General features: G+C 39.2%; 1 protein-coding gene across 1 annotated transcript in view; it reads left to right on the top strand.

The window, feature by feature from the left end:
- The window catches only part of QIL1 (MICOS complex subunit MIC13 homolog QIL1), a 29,729-nt gene extending 10,139 nt beyond the window's left edge, over positions 1-19,590 (top strand). The window contains exon 3 of the mRNA XM_067150397.2: positions 18,902-19,590. Within this exon, the coding sequence (XP_067006498.1) occupies positions 18,902-19,075 (174 nt within the window). The 3' untranslated portion in view covers positions 19,076-19,590. The remainder of the gene's footprint in view (positions 1-18,901) is intronic.
- The last annotated feature ends 1,203 nt before the right edge of the window (positions 19,591-20,793 follow it).

Below are 20,793 nucleotides of genomic sequence, written 5' to 3'. Positions count from 1 at the left end.
ACAGCCTTGTCTAACCCCTGTAAGTACCCTGAAACAAGAACTCATTCTACCATCAATTCTCACTGAAGCCCAATTGTCAACATAAATGCCTTTGATTTTAATAATCTACCTTTAATACCATAGTCCCCCAGTATAGCGAACATCTTTTCCCTTGGTACCCTGTCATATGCTTTTTCTAGATCTACGAAACATAAACAAAACTGCCTATTCCTCTCATAGCATTTTTCAATTACCTGGCGCATACTGAAAATCTGATCCTGACAGCCTCTCTGTGGTCTGAAACTACACTGGTTTTCATCCAACTTCCTCTCAACTACTGATCGCACCCTCCCTTCCAAGACGCCAGTGAATACCTTGCCTGGTACACTTATCAATGAGATACCTCGACAGTTGTTGCAATCCTTCCCATTCCCTTGCTTATAGATTACTGCTTTTGTCCAATCTGAAGGTACCTTACCAACACTCCATGCTAATTTTACTACTCTATGAAGCCATTTCATCCCTGCCTTCCCACTATACTTCACCATTTCAGGTCTAATTTCATCTATCCCTGCTGCTTTATGACAGTGGAGTTTATTTACCATTCTTTCCACTTCCTCAAGCGTAATTTCACCAACAACATTTTCCTCCTCCCCATGAGCTTGGCTGTTCGCAACACCACCAGGATGATTTCCTTTTACATTGAGAAGATGTTCAAAATATTCCCTCCACCTCTCCAGTGATTCCCTGGGATCTATTATGAGTTCACCTGAATTACTCAAAACACTGTTCATTTCCTTTTTCCCTCCCTTTCTAAGGTTCTTTATTACTGTCCAGAAAATTTTCCCTGCTGCTTGACCTAGCCTTTCCAGGTTATTACCAAAATCTTCCCACGACTTCTTTTTGGATTCAACAACTATTTGTTTCGCTCTGTTTCTTTCGTCTGAATACAAATCCCTGTCTGCCTCGGTCCTTGTTCGGAGCCATTTCTGATAAGCCTTCTTTTTACGTTTACAAGCTGCTCTCACTTCATCATTCCACCAAGATGTTCGCCTTTTCCCATCTTTACACACATCTGTTCCTAGGCATTTCCTTGCTGTTTCTATTACTGCATCCCTGTATGCCACCCATTCACTTTCTATATCCTGAACCTGCTTACGGTCTACTGTTCGAAACTTCTCACTAATCATATCCATGTACTTCTGTCTAATTTCTTCGTCCTGGAGATTTTCTCCCCTTATTCGTTTCCAGACAGATTTCACTTTCTCTACCCTAGGCCTAGAGATATAGTTCACTACAGATCAGATAGTGGTCTGTATCATCAAAAAATCCCCGGAAAACTCGTACATTCCTAACAGATTTCCTGAATTCGAAGTCTGTTAAGATATAGTCTATTATGGATCTGGTACCCCTAGCCTCCCATGTGTAGCGGTGAATAGCCTTATGCTTGAAGAATGTAATTCGTAACAGCTAAACCCATATTAGCACAGAAGTCCAGCAAACGCTTCCCATTCCCATTAGCTTCCATATCTTCCCCACATTTACCAAACACCCTTTCGTATCCTTCAGTTCTATTCCCAACTCTCGCATTGAAATCGCCCATTAGCACTATTCTATCCTTGCTGTTGACCCTGACCACGATGTCACTCAATGCTTCATAAAACTTGTCAACTTCATCCTCATCTGCACCCTCACATGGAGACAAATCTAGTCCTAATTCCTCCAACTGACAAATCTACCCACATCATTCGCTCATTTACGTGCCTAACAGAAACTATGTTGCGTGCAATGGTATTCCTGATAAACGGCCCTACCCCAGACTCTGCCCTTCCCTTTCTAACACCCGTCAAGTACACTTTATAATCTCCTATTTCTTCCTCGTTATCTCCCCTTACCTGAACATCACTTACTCCTAGCACATCCAGATCATCCTCTTAGCTGACTCAGCCAGTTCTACTTTCTTCCATAAGCCCCATTAATATTGATAGCTCCCCATCGAATTCCATTTCGTTCGCCAAGTTGTTTCCAAGGAGTCCCTCGCCTGTCAAATGGGAGTGGGACTCTGTTAGTCCCATAGGTCCGAGGCCTGCTTAAAATGTTCTGAGCTCGGTAAATTCATGAAGCAGGATGCTACCCTACTTGCACATAGTCCAAGTGAGGATCTCTCCTCTAACGGGTTATGGACCACCGGTGAATTGTATAGTCATAGCCGCCTGAGCACAAGGAGGGCCATGACTCAGAATATGTCCGAGATGCCCCCTCCGATTCCATAGCAACTGGTATCCCGACTCTCAGGACCACTTACTAGGCCACTCAGCCGTTGCTCATGGTTCACGAACTAGGACGTGGCTGCAGTAACCCACACCATGAACCCCTTGTACCATAACAACGAGAAAATTGCTATGTGGGCCTACTATTCTGTCTTCTTCTTGGTCATAAATTCTGCTATCGATGTTCTTTTCATCGAATAATACAACGCAGATTCGTTCTTTGTTGCTCAGTCTTTCAGCTTGCATTTTCATCAGAAGTAGAACTTCTTGCAATATCCCTGGCCGACAGCTAAAGAAGCGGTTTATCCAGGTTCTTGGCGTTGAAACTGCAGGCAGTAGGTATTCCATTTTTTCTCGCAAGTAAATGTAGGATTTCTGCGAAACAGCACGTAGAGTAATCGCTTTACAAATGTCCTTATTCCATTAAACTCGTTTAGAACCATTTAGCAGACATCTTATTTGGCAGGGTGAAAATATTTTCCTCAATATTCGTTTAACTTCATCAGACACTAAAGTACTCGTGTTCTTCTTTAGTTTGTGAACATGTCTTTATGAAAGTGACAGCTTATTCGCAAGTCCTTTGTTTCGTAATTTTAATTTCATATTCACATCAGACAACCAAGCGTTTCTTGCTTCAAGAGATGCAATAGTTCTTAATAGGTTGTCCTTTTCTGAAGTGGCAGTAGGATTACCTTGTGTGTCAGTACATTTGTCAGCTGTTCTCTTAATGGGTGATAATCAGGGGTAGAAGAAAATAGAAATAATTCAGTAGCCAGCCCCTTTTCATCAGGAGCCAGCACATTTTTCACAAATATACATTATGAACACCACAGGTTAGACTAGGATAAAGCTACGTATTATTTTTGAAATATGACCTTAAGTAGTATAGTCTCATTTCATATAAGAATGTAAATTTATATTTTAAGATATACTAACCCAAATAATCACCAGTCACCTTCAAGGGCAGCATCTTTTAAAATTACACTACATGTGCCTGTTTGATTTCCCACCAGTAACATTCAACATGCTTAACAATGCAAACAAACCTTCAAAATCAGTGTAGGGTCTGTTTTTTTTTTTTAGCATTCATTTTCTTGACGCACCTCGCTAAAAGTGCACATTCAGGATTTTTCATGAAACTTTCAGCCTCCTGCCGACCCCGCGGTGTAGTGGTAGCGTGCCTGCCTCTTACCTGGAGGCCCCGGGTTCGATTTCCGGCCAGGTTACGGATTTTGACCTGGATCTGAGGGCTGGTTCGAGGTCCACTCAGCCTACATGATTACAGTTGAGGAGCTATCTGACGGTGAGATGGCGACCCCGGTCAAGAAAACCAAGGATAACGGCCGAGAGGATTCGTCGTGCTAACCGCACGATACCTCATAATCTCCAGGCCTCCGGGCTGAGCAGCGGTCGCTTGGTAGGCCAAGGCACTTTGGGGCTGTTACGCCAATTTTTCAACCTCCTAACATTTCGAGTGAGGATAGAATTTTTCGTTTGCTTTAAACATTTCCAGTTTAAATGGTCCTGAAAATCCGGATACACCTTTAGAATGTTTGTCGGCAATACTACGAAAGTTAATGCATAATTTACACTTCGCAATTCCTTCTTCATAGCACAGCCACGGTAGTCATTCAAGCTACAATTCTCTGCATTGTGTATCATTCTCATACTTCTCTGAATCAGTAACATTCAGATTGCTTAACAATGTAACCAAACCTTCAATATCAGTGTAGGATCTGTTATTTTTTGCAATATAATAAGATGCCATGAACAATGCATTCATATGCTGTAACATTAGCATTCATTTTCTTTACGCACTTCGCTGAAAGTGCTGAAATTTCCGTTTGCCTGAAAATTAAAATTTTGACGTATTTTTGATGTTTGACCTATCATTGTCTTGAACACCATAAATTTCACGCTGGTCATTGTCGTCCTGAACTCTACAGTCGGCATTTCCATCAAGTGTTTTCTCACATTCACGCCCTTTCGTACCACTTAGTGTTACATTTACGGGCCCTACTTATGAAGAAATCTGAAAGAAGACACTGTTACTCACATCAGTCAATTTGTGCGGTTTTGTTCGTTTCATTTTGCCGATTTTCTCAAGTATAGCATAGAAACGTAAAATACACCAGCGGTAAATGGCTTCCGAGTTCGCAAGCTTCGATATCTGATGCTCCGTTGCAAATTTTCCGTAAACGCACAGGAATAAACACAACCGTATTTATAAAGTGCAAACCGTTCAATACTAAGATGCTGTAATTAAATTAAAAGTATAAATATTGTTCGGTGAAAATACAAGAACTGATAAACACGTCATTCCATATGTTCTAAATGCAAAGAATGAATTCCACGGGAATTTATCAGCACTGCTTAGGCGGCAATAGTTGAGGAACGGCTAGTCACGGGAAGGATGGCGGTAATGTAGTGTTTGTGGAATTGTTTCACTTAGTAGTTCTTTGCATTTCTCCACAACTCTGGTCTGATCTTTGTAATTGGCTACCGATAGCTGATCATCTGTAATGGAACTCGATGTCCACATGTAAGGATACTTGTTGGACGGGGACCGCTAGGCAGCTCCCGCGCATAACTGAAACGTCCAGTTCCAAGGTACGAAGAGCAATTACAGAATTCAAGACTGCCAGAAGCACAGAAAATGTTTATTGCACATATTAAAATATATGAGGTACAGAAAACAACGTGAAACACCACACGCCTTGTTACTTTATAAAGTGATGGGAACGTACATGTAAGGGAACTCCGGATTTCAAAAAAATAAATTTTCAAAACCGAATTTGAAAATTTAGGCGCCAGGTAAAAATTTTCAGGCGCCATGGCGACTGGGCGCCCGGTATTTTTCGACCCCTGGTGATAATTGTTTCAAAGTCTCAAGAGCTCATTTCTGCACTAGTCTTTTGTCGTACCGCTCCTTCCTTTCTTCTGCAGTAGCCAAAATCAAGCAGGCACTAACTACAGGCATGTTATCCTTCCTATTCACTGAAACAGCATTCGTGTTAATGCATGGCAACATAAGTGAGGGAACAGCCCCGGGTTTGAGCACCTACTTCCTAGGCAAATTCAACAATTCAGACCTCAAGTCTCTTACGTTGTCTGGCTGCTGAAAATAAAGAGAGCATATTCGAGCATTTTAAATATTTACCGAATCTTTTCTGCAGCACTTTGATACCCACACCTTTTGTAGTTTAATATCATGCGGGAAAGCATGCTAAACTATTTCACTTTCTTTGGTGTTTCGGATTATTATTATTATTATTATTATTATTATTATTATTATTATTATTATCATCATCATCATCCTCTCTGAGAATACTCATCCTGGGAAGTACTTGAAAAGATAAAGCTCATTCTATTTCAATTCAATATGCCCTATTGTACCAGACATTTGTTCCCCTTACATTTCTTCCTTACTTACAACTCTAAATTTAATTGGAAATATCATCCTCACTGCACATTGCTTTTAGATATTCACTCACTCCCTTTTCATGGCACTTCTAGGTGTTCAAGACACAAGAACTTCTTTTCTAAAATGGTATTTTGTTTTCCTGATTTACATCTAATTACACATTTGCCATTATCCAAAAACATGTACCTACAGGCTGACCATGCGTAAACTATGATGGAACTTAAAAAAGACAAACTGGGACCATTACAGATCAGAAGTAGATAGTAACCTGCGACAGGTTCCCCCAGAGGCAGAAAATGATGAGAGGTTTATAGGCATTGTCATCGGTGCAGATCAAGTTACTAATACAATATAATTAAAAAACTACTTCCATATAGCCTTCTCTATGTATAATACTAATAGCCATAATTTTTGTAATCATAACTCAATATTATCCCTAAAAGTAACAATTTCTTAACTCAGGAATATACAAACTGAAATGCTATTTGCTTTACGTCCTACCGACACAGATAGGTCTCATGGCGATGATGGGACAGGAAAGGCCTGGGAATGGAAAGCTAGCGGCCGTGGCCTTAAGGTACAGTCCCAGCATTTGCCTGGTGTTAAAATGGGAAACGACGGAATACCATCTTCAGGGCTGCCGACAGTGGGGTTCGAACCCACTATCTCATGGATGTGAGCTCACAGCTGCGCGCTCCTAACCGCACGGCCAACTCGCCTGGTCAAACTGAAATGTTCAAAATGTGAAACAACCTGTATCGATCAAACAGGGAGAAATTATTTCAGTAGATAACAAGAACACATAAGTGCAAAATGATATACAGTAGAACCCCGTTTATCCGAAATAAAGGGGGCGGAGCCACTTGGGTTGACACGTTTTTTCGGATGACACGTGGTAAATATTTTTGGAAGTTAAATGTCGAAGTAAAAATGCATAAACTCCGTTAAGCAAAGGTGCATACTGTATATTAACATTAAAATGTTTACATAATGTCACTTATTGTATAAAATCAATGATTTCCTTCTGAATTTTTTTTTGTGCAGCGCTTTCGTGCAGCGTGTCACATCACCGTTTAATCAACAGTACATGAGCTGGTGTAGATTCATTACTTTGTTCAACGAAGAGCCAAGCAATCTGAAATAATGAAACAATTTATTTTGCAATGGGTAAGAAAAGCATTGTAACTACAGTCGCAAGGCTAGTGGAACGACCTTGGGTGAAAGAAAAACATGAATGGAGAAGGGTCGCTGGACTTCTGATTTCCTAACAGAAGCTGCAGTACCGTCCAAGCAGTAAACAAGATGAAACTCCTTCAACTGAAGCAATGTTAACCACAGTCTACATAATCTTAATGACGAATAATACAGTAATAATAATAATAATAATAATAATAATTCCTGCTTGTTCAAGAACGAGAGGGTAAAAACAAAATATTAAAATTCAGTTTTGCCAGAGGGTTTCGGTTAAGCGGGGTTCTACTGTATAGTTTGTATGTTGGGTATTCAGCCCGAAGGCTGGTTTGATCCTCCACAGCTCCACCAAAAGCTATCATAGTCAGCATAGGCGTCACTGAAGAGGCATACTAGAGAAATGAGGAGTGAGATAGTTTCCCATTGCTTTCCTCAACTGTATAGTAAAACTTCTTTAAAAAACATTTCTGTAGGTAACAAGGGAAAAAAACGTGTTGAGCGAGAAAATGCACTACTGAATATACAAACTATCCAACAGTGATATGAAAATGCTAGATACAATTTTTTTCCAATATGAGGGCATTTGCATACTATAAACTTCTTTTTTGGGTCCGTATTTTGAGGATTGTCCTCACTCCAGACATGGCTGTTGAAAACACCATAACGGGGTGAATGCGGGACTCAAAATCTGTTGGTCCCAGTGCTAGCACACGTTCTTTATGATAGGGGTGTATATCTGTTCTGTCAGTACTCTTCACACTGTACCCTTTGAAGTGTGCGTTTCACGGACAAGTTGACTGTTGCTTATTGCTGGGTGGTCGGCCACATGATCCAACACCATCTCTTCAAAGTCTGGTTTTCGGACATGTCTGGTGGGAACCTTGGCCGGCCCTCTGTGGTGTGAACAACCCCATATCTCATAAGTTGGTATCCACAGTGATAAACTTCTTCCAATTAGGATGACGTCTGTTGGGAAAGGGCTCTCTGTACATTCATGCTGCTTTACCGCCACTACATCCTGCTGCACGATACTTTAAATGCACGTCTGCCAACTCTCATGGCGAGTAATGTTCCATCTTTGATTACGCGTCATGCACTGTACACAGTAACACACCTCACCATGGACACATCACAAGCTGTCTGATGCAGTGGACAACTGACACCAGGGATAGAGGGTGTGGGGGGGGGGGGGTCACAGGGTAATGCACCGGTGCGATGCATGCGGTCGTCACATGATACACATGCTATGAGCTAAGTTGTGTACAGTATGTCTGTTTGGTGGTCAGGGGTGTACGCTGTTTATCACCTGCTGCAGTGTACAGGAGACATCCGGAATCTTTGCGGGAGTGCAGCAGAACTGCTTGTGCCATTGCAATACATGCATTGAGACTGGCAGTTGTCATTTTGAACAATTACTATGAGTTAAGTTATCGTTATGTGGTGTGTGCTGTGTATGTCAATAACACAATAAATATGCATTTCTGACCATTGGTTCCCTATCTCAGTATAATCGGTTGTGGACCCACTATCACCCGAAAGGTTTGAGACACCCTGTAGATCACAAGTTTGATGCACATGATACTGTTAAAACTAAAACTTTAACCATTTAAAAATTATATTTGCAAAAATAATTTTAAGTGATATCCTTTTCATTTATTCTAAGTCCTATAAGGAACTGATGATATCTCCATAGGAGAATCACCATTCTATTTTAACTTCATCTAACTTTAGATCATACCTTTAAAGATTAAAAAAAAAAAAAAAAAAATGTATCTCATATAGATTATAAATTTGATGCTCATGTTATTAAGACTAAAGACTTTAACCAAGTAATTTCAAGTGTTATCCTTGTCATTTTATGCTCTTTCAAGGAACTGAAGATGTTTCCATAGGAGACAAAACATGTATTCCATAAAAATAACACATGATGATGATGATAATAATAATAATAATAATAATAATAATAATAATAATAATTTAGTGTGGCTATTTCTGGCCGAGTGCAGCACTTGTAAGGCAGACCCTCCGATGAGGGTGGGCGGCATCTGCCATGTGTAGGTAACTGCGTGTTATTGTGGTGGAGGATAGTCTTACGTGTGGTGTGTGAGTTGCAGAGATGTTGGGGACAGCACAAACACCCAGCCCCCGGGCCATTGGAATTAACCAATGAAGGTTAAAATCCCCGACCTGGCCGGGAATCGAACCCAGGACCCTATGAACCGAAGGCCAGTACGCTGACCATTCAGTCAACGAGTCGGACATAACACATGATTAAATGTTGATATAAAAAATGTTATATAGGTGGACCTTTCCACTTGACAACTGGATATTTTGTCAACACAGATATTGGAATAAGGTGAAATTCATCAATTTTAGTACTAAAAGCCATATGCTAAATATAAAATCAAGAATAGATTCCATTGATATGGAGAGGAATGATGTATATTGTTAGTAATAGACCATTTTGAATAATTCATTCTACAAACATCACAAGAAATTATAAGATTTTTTTTTTTCCTTCTTCACCAGCTCTACTTCTATTGTCTAGACCAGCCCTGTCCAACGCGGTGCCCGAGGTACCCTTTTATGGCGCCCTTCGCAATTAATTTCCAAATTAAATTTTACTTAATATTTGAAAACAATACTTTTGCATTTCAATAAATATTCTTACTTTTCTCTTAAAAATACTGTCCTCAAAGTCAGGAAATTTGTTATATCCATACCTCCAAATACACAAAGAGCTTTGAGTAAGCCATAAATGTGATCTAGGCCTAACTGACTCGTGTCCACAATTAGTGAAGAGATAGAAGAAAGGTTCAGAAAGAGAGCTATTCAACATGTAAGTAGTTGCGACAAAGGGAAATACTCCACAAACCTCTCACTGTGGGGGGGGGGGGGGCTAGCGCCAGGTATAAGGCCCTCTGCTCACGGAGCCAAATATAGCCGCATATTTCTTCTGCCAAACAGAACCACTTCCTTATGATTCACTTGATTGCAATGCTATAAACTACCTACCATGACAGAGTTTCACCAGGACGACAATGGGACACCCAATTTGCCCACAAAGTAACTTGAATCCCAACAGAGTTGTGCCGTAAACAATGAACAAACGATTTATGAAAGTCTTGCAATTGGAATGTTTCCAGTTCCTAGCTTTCAGGCGAACGTTCAGTATTACTTGTGAGCTTATGCAGGGCTTTTGGAATACGTTTTGAGTGCCTTGTGTTGTGATAAGTTGTACATTCAACATGTTTTGTGTGCTTTTTTTCATTACTATTTAAACTTTTGATTATTCAGTTTATAATCAGTTATATTTCATTGAACATAGCTCTTCTTAACATGGCTAAAAGGCAAAGAATTTATAACTTTAACAGTGAATGGGAGGACCAGTATTGCATTATTGAAAAAAGTCTGTGTGTTTATTGTGTAATGCTAGCGTGTCTGTTTCTAAAAGAAGTAATGTACAGCGACATTTTTTGACTAATCACAAAAAATTCGACAGTTAATTTCCTGTTAATTCTGAACTAAGAAAACACAAAGTGAAAGACCTAAAATCTAAATTAGCATTGCGACAATGTATGTTTAAGAAGCCAGTTCAGCAAATGTTTAACGTGACAATAGCTTCTTACAAAGTTTGTTACGTCCTAGCTAAAAGGAAAAAAGCTTTCAGTGATGGGGAAGTAGTGAAAGAAGCTGTGCTAAATGTCGCTGAATCTCTGTTTGAATCTCACAAAGATAAATCTGAATTGATATCTTCAATCAAAGGACTTCAGTTGTCTCACCAAACTGTTGCTAGGCAGGTTAAACAGATTTCTAATAATATGGAATCTCAATTACATCAGGATTTGAAATTGTAGGAACATTTTTCACTCCAGTTTGATGAAAGTGCTGATATGTCTGACACTACTGAGTTGTGTGTATTTGCTAGAATGGTTTTTAATGATTTTACAGTAAAGGAAGAATTTACAGATCCACCTTATTCAATACATAAAAACTGTTGTTTTGATGAAATTAGAACATATATTTCAATCAGAACTAGTTTCGACGCCCCTCTGCGTCATCATCAGCTGATATAGGTTCTTGGAAAAATCGGCAATCACATAAGTTTATCTACGTCAAATTGAACCCAATTTAAAACCATATTAACATCTTAAAACTGTGTTACGATTATACTGTCTCATAGTCCATATTATCTACAAGTCCGAGACTTGCTAGTCTTAAACCATAAATTGATGAAAACATATGCTAACCGGTTTGCTCACTTATAAAATAATGTGGATTTAAAAGAACAACAACTTAAAAATCAAATAGTCTTGAAGAAACATTAGCTTAATTTATCACACTTCTTAAAACGTGACGTAGAATCGTAGTAAAATACTTCAATAAAATCTTCCGAGTCGCTTTAATGGAGCAATCCTAGTGAGGTGGAAACGAGCAATCGGTCTTTTAAGATGTTAACAAGTACAACGTTCCCAGTTCAGTGCGGACCTGTAATAATAGGAATGTAATAATCTATCACTTAACTGAATAGGCAATATATAAAACTACGTCTTATAACGTAAACGTTTTTACGTGACTCACCTCAACAGATCGCTGTCCATGCGAAGCACAATGAAGCCTAGGGAGCAGTGTTGTGATAGTAATCAAGTGTCCAAGGTTGGTCGGGATTGAAGGGGGGGAATAGGGGAAAGTGGGAGGAACAACCGAGGAACAGCAACTTGTTGGAGCTCCGGAGGGCGTGGTCGTAAAAAGCAACTAGTAAAGCTATTATGCATAATATGAAACACCATCCTATTGACCGGGATATGTACATTTAAAAAAAAACTCAATACACCTGGAACAGTATTATAATCCAAACCTTAATTTAAATGAAATTTCTGAAAAATCAAATATTCTATTTGATTTCCTTATTGAGTTTTTTAAAAATGTACATATCCCGGTCAATAGGACGGTGTTTCATATTATGCGTAATAGCTTTACTACTTGCTTTTTACGACCACACCCTCCGGAGCTCCAACAAGTGGCCATTCCTCAGTTGGTCCTCCCACTTTCCCCTGTTTTCCCCCTTCGGTCCCGACCAACCTTGGACACTTGATTACTATCACAACACTGCTCGCTAGGCTTCATTGTGCTTCGCATGGACAGCGATCTGTTGAGGTGAGTCACGTAAAAACGGATTGCCTCTTCAGTTAAATTTATTACATTCCTATTATTACAGGTCCGCATTGAACTGGGAACGTTGTACTAGTTAACATCTTAAAAGACCGATTGCTCGTTTCCACCTCAGTAGGATTGCTCCATTAAAGCGACTCGGAAGATTTTATTGAAGTATTTTACTACGATTCTACGTCACGTTTTAAGAAGTGTGATAAATTAAGCTAATGTTTCTTCAAGACTATTTGATTTTTAAGTTGTTGTTCTTTTAAATCCACATTATTTTATAAGTGAGTAAACCGGTTTGCATATCTTTTCATCAATTTATGGTGTAAGACTCGCAAGCCTCGGACTTGTAGAAAATGTGGACTTTGAGACAGTATAATCGTAACACAGTTTTAAGTTGTTAGTATGATTTTAAATTGTGTTCAATTTGACGTAGATAAACTTATGTGATTGCCAATTTTTCCAAGAACCTATATCAGCTGATGATGACGCAGAGGGGTGTCGAAACTAGTTCTGATTGAAATATGTTGTAATTTCATCTAAACAACAGTTTTTATGTATTGAATAAGGTGGATCCAAATTATAATAAAAGTTGTAATCTTGGTTCAATACGGACAAACAATGAAATTTATTAATTTAACCAAAGGAAGAATTTGTCAAGCTATTGCCACTTCATAGATGTACTTGGGGAGAAGACATATTTAATGCTTTAGTTAAATTCACCAAAGAGAGTAACTTAGCACTGTCAAAGCTTGTCGCTATAACAACAGATGGGGCACCGTCTGTGACTGGTAGAAATAATGGATTTCTTTCTCTTTGAGCTAAGGATGAATCATTTCCAAAATTTCTTTCTTATCATTGTATTATTTACCAAGAAGCTTTATGTGCAAAGGTTTTAAAGTTCGATCATGTCATTAAAATTGTAACTCGTCATGAATTATATAAGATCGTCATCTACTTGTCATCGATTGTTCAGAAATATTTAAGTATGTAGATTCGGAGTATGGTGATGTCATCCTTCATGCAGACGTAAGGTGGCTTAATAGGGAGAAAACACTTGAACGGTTTTGCTGTCTGTTGGATGAGATACAAGACTTTATGAAATCATCTCCTGGAAAATATTATCACGAACTGGATGTTATATCTTGGTTAATCGAATTAGCATTCTTGGCAGACATCACCTCAAAATTAAATGTGTTAAATCTTGAATTGCATGGAAAATATCATAATATTTCAGGTATGATAAGTATTGTCAATGCGTTTGAAAAGAAACTTAAGGTATGGATTGTCCATTTAAATAGAAATTCCCTTTCACATTTTCCAAATTTGAAATCTATGGCAGATACAGTAACTGGCGCTAGCGGCAAGCGTGATTTTTCATCTCTTGCTGAACATCTTGAAACTCTTGGGTCCGAATATGGTAGCATATTTAGCCAGTTTTCAATGCTTGAACCAGTGATCATGTTTGTCAATAATCCCTTTGCTTCTGTTGACTTTGTGAGCTTGGAGGGAGGGTGTGTGACATATTAAAAAATTATAATCCTGAAGAATTAGAAATGGAAATTTTAAGCCTTCAGTCAGACCTTTCTTTGAAATCCTCCTACGCAACATGTGGCAATTTCTGGACTCTGGTAGACAGTAAAAAATATCCCATTACTCGCAGTGTTGCTCTGAACAGGCAATCTTGGTTTGGTTTAACCTATCTTTGTGAAGTCGCGTTTTCGACTATGAACATAATAAAAAACAAATACCGATCCTGCCTGACAGACTCACACCTGGATGACGCGTTAAGGGCAGCCTGCTCCAGTTACACACCAGGCTTTCCTCAACTTGCAGCACATTAATTGTGTGAGTAAATATATTTTCATATAATTTTTAATTCTAGATTTTTTTATTATTATTACTATTATTATTATTATTATTATTATATAGTCGTTGTAGTACCGATAACAGTAGTCGGATTAGTGGAATCGTACCTGGCGCCCGCATACCCTTAGTTATCATGTGAATGTGCTCGCGTAGAAACGAACGTTGGACAGCCCTGCTCTAGACTCTTCAGTGATCGTGTCAACAGAAAAATCTTTAATATGTATCCTGTTACAAACTGTGGAAATGCTTATTCTATAATCACCATCAGCAGTTTTAATATTCACACTTTTATTTGAAAAATGACCCCTAACTTCTCCTGCATGTGCCGGGCTGAGTGGCTCAGACGGTTAAGGCGCTGGCCTTCTAACCCCAACTTGGCAGGTTCGATCCTGGCTCAGTCCGGTGGTATTTGAAGGTGCTCAAATACGACAGGCTCGTGTCGGCAGATTTACTGGCACGTAAAAGAACTCCTGCGGGACTAAATTCCGGCACCTTGGCGTCTCCGAAGACCGTAAAAGTCGTTAGTGGGACGTAAAGCAAATAACATTATTTATTCTCCTGCGTGCTGACCTCTGCCTCATTCCTTTATAACATTTCAGACAGGTAGACCTTGCTACCAAAGGCAATGGTGATTAGGGTTGCCAGATATTTTTCATTGTAAAAAGGGAAATTGACTAGATTTGATATTTGAAATTCCATATCCATAATACACTTGAACCAAAAGATGTGGGTTTTTTTTGTGTGTGTGTGTTATGAAAGATGAAAATTAAATTAGTATATACTCTTCTTGAGAAATTGTATCTAAATTTTCATCATGTCATTCACCACCATGTCCAGTAGCAAATTCTTTCTTGCATAAAACACAACAGGTATTGTGAGATATGACATCTAGTTACAAGCCAATTATACACCCCCCCCCCCCCCCACTTCTTCAAATGTTGCATAATGGTTTTTTTCTCTTATGCGATGGATTGTGAATATCACGTTTAAAATTGTATTTTTCTGAATGTTTGCAGAACATGAACGTGACTAAACAAAACCAATATGCTGATCCACACCAGAAACCTCAAAGCAACCAACTATTCCAACAAATGCATTTTCAGATTTTTGCTTTCTCATCATGCCGTCATTCAACTATTGATTAGCGTGCATGCTTAATTGCTTGTACCTAGTTGAAGTTGTGACGCAGAATCGATTGTTCCAACAAAGTTTGTTGCTGTGCTTAACAATGATACATTGACAACCCAAGAGATAGTACAAACACAGTGATCGGAGCAGGTCACTAAGTGAATACAATCTGGTCTCCAGTTAAATGAGGTTGGGATTATGTTGTTAGTTTTAGAGGATGATTTGAAATGATGTTCTTTGAGTCTTAAAAGATTACTGTATTCATTATAGTTCACATGCAATGTTACATTAAGTTTATGTAGAACATTAAATATTGATTTTTATGATTTTTTTTTTTCAATGGCTTTATTTCGCACCGACACAGACAGGCCGTATGGTGACGATGGGATAGGACAGGGCTAGAAGTTGGAAGGAAGCGGCCGTGGCCTTAATTAAGATACAGCTCCAGCATTTGCCTGGTGTGAAAATGGGAAACCACGGAAAACCATCTTCACGGCTATCGTGGGGTTTGTGAACCCACTGTCTCCCAAATGCATGCTCACAGCTGCGCGCCCCTAACTGCACGGGCAACTTGCTTGGTTTTTGTGATAGTAAAATATTTTATTGCACTTTTGATATTCACTGAAATCTGTTTTGTATAATTGGGATATGCGAGTTCTTAGAGAATGTCCATCTACTCCCATTTCCTATTTTCCACCAGGTTTTCAAATCTTACTTGTCATGGCATTCTCAGAAATACTGATCTTCATAAATTGAATATTTTTTAAGCTTTAAAGCCCTTTGAACTTTAAAGGTCTGTTGGTCTTCAAAAATTGTGGGAAAATGGGTTAGTTATTTCATTATTATCTCAGTCTTTGATATTTGTGATTACCATTGTTTTCCAGCTTTGATCTTTGAATGAAAATGAAAATCCACAGCTTGTTTCCAGTCGTTCAACCGGGTGAGGAATGGAACGAATGAAGCCCCCATCTTGCGGCGAGGATAGGAAGTGTGCTGGCTGCTGAAGCCTGTCGTACTCCTGGGTGAATGACAGATGAAATGATATTGGAGATTGTTGCTGGAATGAAACAGGACAGGAAAAATCGTAGTACCCGGAGAAAAACTTATTCCACCGCTTTGTCCAGCACAAGTCTAATGGAGTGACTGGGATTTGAACCACGGAACCCAGTGGTGAGAGGCTGCCGCCTGAGCCACAGAGGTTGTTGATCTTTGAATGCCTTAAATATTATTTTGTGATATTTTATTCTTCCCATTTGATTTTCATAATTTTTTTATATTTATACAGAACGGAATAATTTTATTATTAAGAGAGAGTTACTGTATACATAAAGGCTCCCCCGATACACGCCCAGACTTAGTTGGAGGTAAGTCTCTTCAGACATGTTTCTGATTTTATGGACATAAAGTCTGCAGGCAAGTCTCTGACATTCTGGCGTTGCTTGAATTATGCCGGAGACTTTGCGACAAAAGCGCTATCTCAGAGTTCTGGCAGAAAATATAAACGTGGTAACCTACAAATTTGAAACTGCAATCTGTTTTTGCGCGTAGTCTTTGTGCAGAGCGCTATATTGTGTCCAAGTAACTATTCATCTTCTATACCGACTATCTAATTAATTGCAATCCGCATACATTTTTCACCCATCCGAAGTGCATAATCTTAAACAGAAAACAGCCGAGCACGTCGTATTCAACTCCCTCGGTAAATAATAATTTAGTCTGAGTGTGTAGGCAACTGCATACTTCTGACTTATGTCCTGGAGGCAAGTCTGTGCAGGTAAATATTCCAGAAGTCTGCACGTGAATGGGACTCTTAATAGTTCTCATTTCATATTAACAATTTTTTTTTTCTTATAATTCATTTTGGTTGTGTATTGATGTCATTAAACATGTAGTTTAGTTCTCATACAATGTTATATTATGTTAAACATATAATATGGATTGGTGGTGTGCAATTCATTTCAGCTCATTTTAAAATTTTTAAAAATGAGTACCGGTATGTCAATTTTTGGACTACTAGATGGAGGAAGTTTGCAGGCTGATTATGGAATAAGCACTCGCTTATTAACTTCGGATTCTTAGTCAGTCACCTTGGTTTGACTGATGCAGAATGTATTTAGTGTGTTGCAGTGGAATGAAAATGTTAAACAGTGGTATGTTACTAATTCTTACAGACTACTCTACTTGAATTAATTGTAATATTCCCTACTTCACTGTCAAATTGCATTATTATGACCACCTGATAGAAGTGCCATCTGTAATCGTGTTGCACATATGATATATGCCCTGTGACGTGTTGGTGAAGCGGGTATACAGTACAACCCAACAGGCTGGCTGTACATATTGCACTTCTTGCCGTCATAGGTTAGGGAAATTATTTAAGAGTTGCAAATAGGAGTGATCATTGGCTTTCAGGCCAAGGAGGAAAGCAGTCTGAAATGGCAATGTTTGGGAACTGTTCTCTTACCTCTTTGGTAAAGGTGTATTATGATTGGACAAATGCCACCATTAAGGAATATCTGTTGTAGACCTAATGGGCTATAGTGGAACAGCTCACAGACCAAATGAACCAGGGGACACCAGGCATGTTTCTACTCCCAACATTATAGTGAACCCTTCTGTGAATAGGGCTTCAGAGTAGACAGAGTGACTGCATCCATATTAACTCGGATGCATTGACAAAAAACAACTGGAATTTGCTGGGCATTATGACAACTGCGCTGCTGCTGATTGGCACTGGGTGGCCTTTTCCAACAAGTCTCGTTTTCAGCTTCATAGAACAGATGGTTCCTAGCGTGTCCAGTAAGAAACATCAGAGAACGAACACTCTGCAATCATTGTTGGACAAACACAAGACGGTGGGGGCAGTGTTATGATCTGGGGAATGTTCTCGTGTAATTCTCTAGATATGATCATCTGTGTGGAGGGCACTCTTTATTGATTTAATTATGAATCCATCCTCGGCAATCGTGTCTGTCCGTACATGATGGTTGTCTTTCCTCAGGAGGATGGGATCTGCCAGCACGATAATGAGCTTTGCCACACAGATAGATGTGTCCGCACATGGCTGTAAGAGCACGATCAAGACTTCAAAGTTCTTCCCTGTTCCCCAATGGTCATGTCATCCGGTTGAAAATCTATGGGATCATCTTCGATTGTCGAGTTCGCTGTCTGTGACCTTTGCCACGCACTCTTCAATAGTTGTAGGATGCACTGCAGAAAGCATGGCTGACGTTACTCATGGAGACCTATCAGAACCTGATTGATTCACTGCCAGCATGTCTAGCTGCTGTCTGTGCTGCAAAGTTATGTGCATCTCAACTTGATTGAGGGAATGAGCCCTAGGGTTATCAGATTTGTTTCTATGATTGATAAGCAGTAGTCCCAAGTCCATTACACTCAGATGAAAACCTATTCAAATATCTTAAGGACAATGAAAGAGTGCATTATCAAACCACTAGGTTTTGGATATATTTGTATGCCTACAAGTGGAGAGGTTCTTTGCTATGACACTGAGATAGATGAGGTGCACCAATTTTGTTGTATATTGATAACAACACAGGTATGAGTACAACCCCGCAGTGTAGGGAGCAATGAGTCCGCCTGTCACCGGCGGCCCCGGGTTCGATTTCCGGCCAGGTCAGGGGTTTTTAATTGTAAATGATTAATATCCCTGGCCTGGGGACTGGGTGTTTGTGTCATCCTTAACGTTCCTTTTCTCACATTCAACACTTGACACTTCCGCCATTTACAAAATACACGCAGTTTCCTCACATAGGGTGCAAGTAGGGGCAAAAGATCTTTCTAGGTCGGCGCCCCAAACAAATAGCATTTATAGAAAGAAAAAAAATACAGCCGTGAGATTTTATTTTTATTTTTCCAGGTTCCTGATCTACCAAAGACAGACCAGATATCATTCCTTACTCAGCATTATTGGAATAAAGGCGTCATAGCTGCCTTCGCCTTTCTCATGCAGATCCCAGATAAAACAGTGGAGTGGTCTAAATTAGGGTATGAAATGGCAAAAGAACAACTGCAACAGAAGGATGTCAAATAGAGAATTGAATGTAATTTCTCATTGAGGTTGCACCATCAAGAAATATAAATATAAGATAGTCAAACAGAAGTATATTCACACGTGTGTGAATGTATTATAGAACAAATGCAGAGCAATTACTTTGAAATCTTATTGTCTTGAAATTGTCATTGCTGTAGTACCCAAATCTTAGAAAATATTTTTAAACTGATCTAAAAGTATAGAAAGAAATCCAATTTCGAATCTGGTAAATTAAACTGTTACTATGTTGAATAGTTTTTATCTGGTTATACACAGTGAATTTTATATTGTTTTAATTTATTTGCACACATTGGTATCTGTAGCAGTTCCTGGAGTATAGGTGTATGGTACCTTTATTGTTTCTCTTTGTGTGTTTCTGACATGAATGGTAGTGATATTCAACTTCTGTATGATTAGATTTTCTATGAATTAGCATTGTAAATATTGTACAAATGTTTTAAGTGTTATTTAATGGTACTTCTTGGAAATTAAAAAACTTGTTCATTGGCTCTTGTTAGGCATTTTTAATTTTCGAGGTGGAAAACAAAAAATATATGAATGTTAAAACATCTGATTGTTATTACCAAATAGCATTTGTAATTTTCCTTCAGGGTACATTACTGACATTCTTACCTACTTACCTTCTTAGGGATCCAGTCTTGCAACACGAGAAACAGGAAGCTAAAGCTGAATCGTACTGTCAAATGGGGTAATAATAATTTTTTAAGGGGATTTTCCTGGATATGTCCCATGTTATTTAAGTAGTGCTAACGAAAATAAATTATACAATTTATGATTCTTTAGCATTTATTTGATGTAATAAATTCGAAGTAGTTGATAATATCACAAAAGAAAAAAAAATGACTGATTGGTGCAACCTAATAGAGTGGGGTAATTCCAATCAGTTCTATATTTTGCTTTCTCATTGGTATTTGACTGTCGTATGTGTAATACTGATCATTCTTACTTAAGTAGTATAATACAGGGATTCTGCGGCCTCCTCCTCCTCCCGTGGGAAATTTGAATTTTGGCGGGAAATTTGAATTTGTAAACAAAGCCAAGTGCTTTTTGACAGCTGTCATCGACAACAACGCATCGCTAACCTCAGTACTGCCATCTTGATGGGCCTAAACTCAGTAGTGCCAACTTAACCTAACTAGCGCGAGATTTGAATCGGTAAACAAATCCATGTGTTTTTTGACAGACAACATATCGCAAACCTCAGTGCAACCATCTTGACGGACCTAAACCTTAGTGGTACCAACTTAACCTCACTAGCGCGAGATTTGAATCGGTGAACAAATCCACGTGCTTTTTTGACAGCTGTCATCCGCCATCTTTAAACTACAGAGCACCGTGCTGCCCTCTGTATCGCAGTAGCTGCAAATTCGTCACCTGTCATCCACAGTGCTGCCATCTTAACGGGCCTAAACCTTAGTGCTACCAACTTAACCTCCCTAGCGTGAGAAACAAATCCACGTGCAGCTGTCATCCGCCATCTGTAATCAAGAGAGCGCCGTGCTGCATTCTATGTGGTGGCGGCAAATTCGAAGTGCTTTACAAACTCACGTGCTTTTGTCATCCGCCATCTTTATTCCAGAGAGGACCGTGCTGCCCTCTTTGTGGCGGTGGCAAATTCCACGTGCTCTTGTTTGGAAACAAACTCACATGCTTTTTTCTGACAGCTGTCATCCGAACAGAGCACCGTGCTGCCCTCA

This window comes from Anabrus simplex, chromosome 1 (genome assembly GCF_040414725.1).
Source record: "Anabrus simplex isolate iqAnaSimp1 chromosome 1, ASM4041472v1, whole genome shotgun sequence".
NCBI classification, from domain to species: Eukaryota; Metazoa; Arthropoda; class Insecta; order Orthoptera; family Tettigoniidae; genus Anabrus; species Anabrus simplex.
The sequence above is the reverse complement of the archived record's forward strand: the minus strand, read 5'-3'. Positions and strand labels throughout refer to the sequence as shown.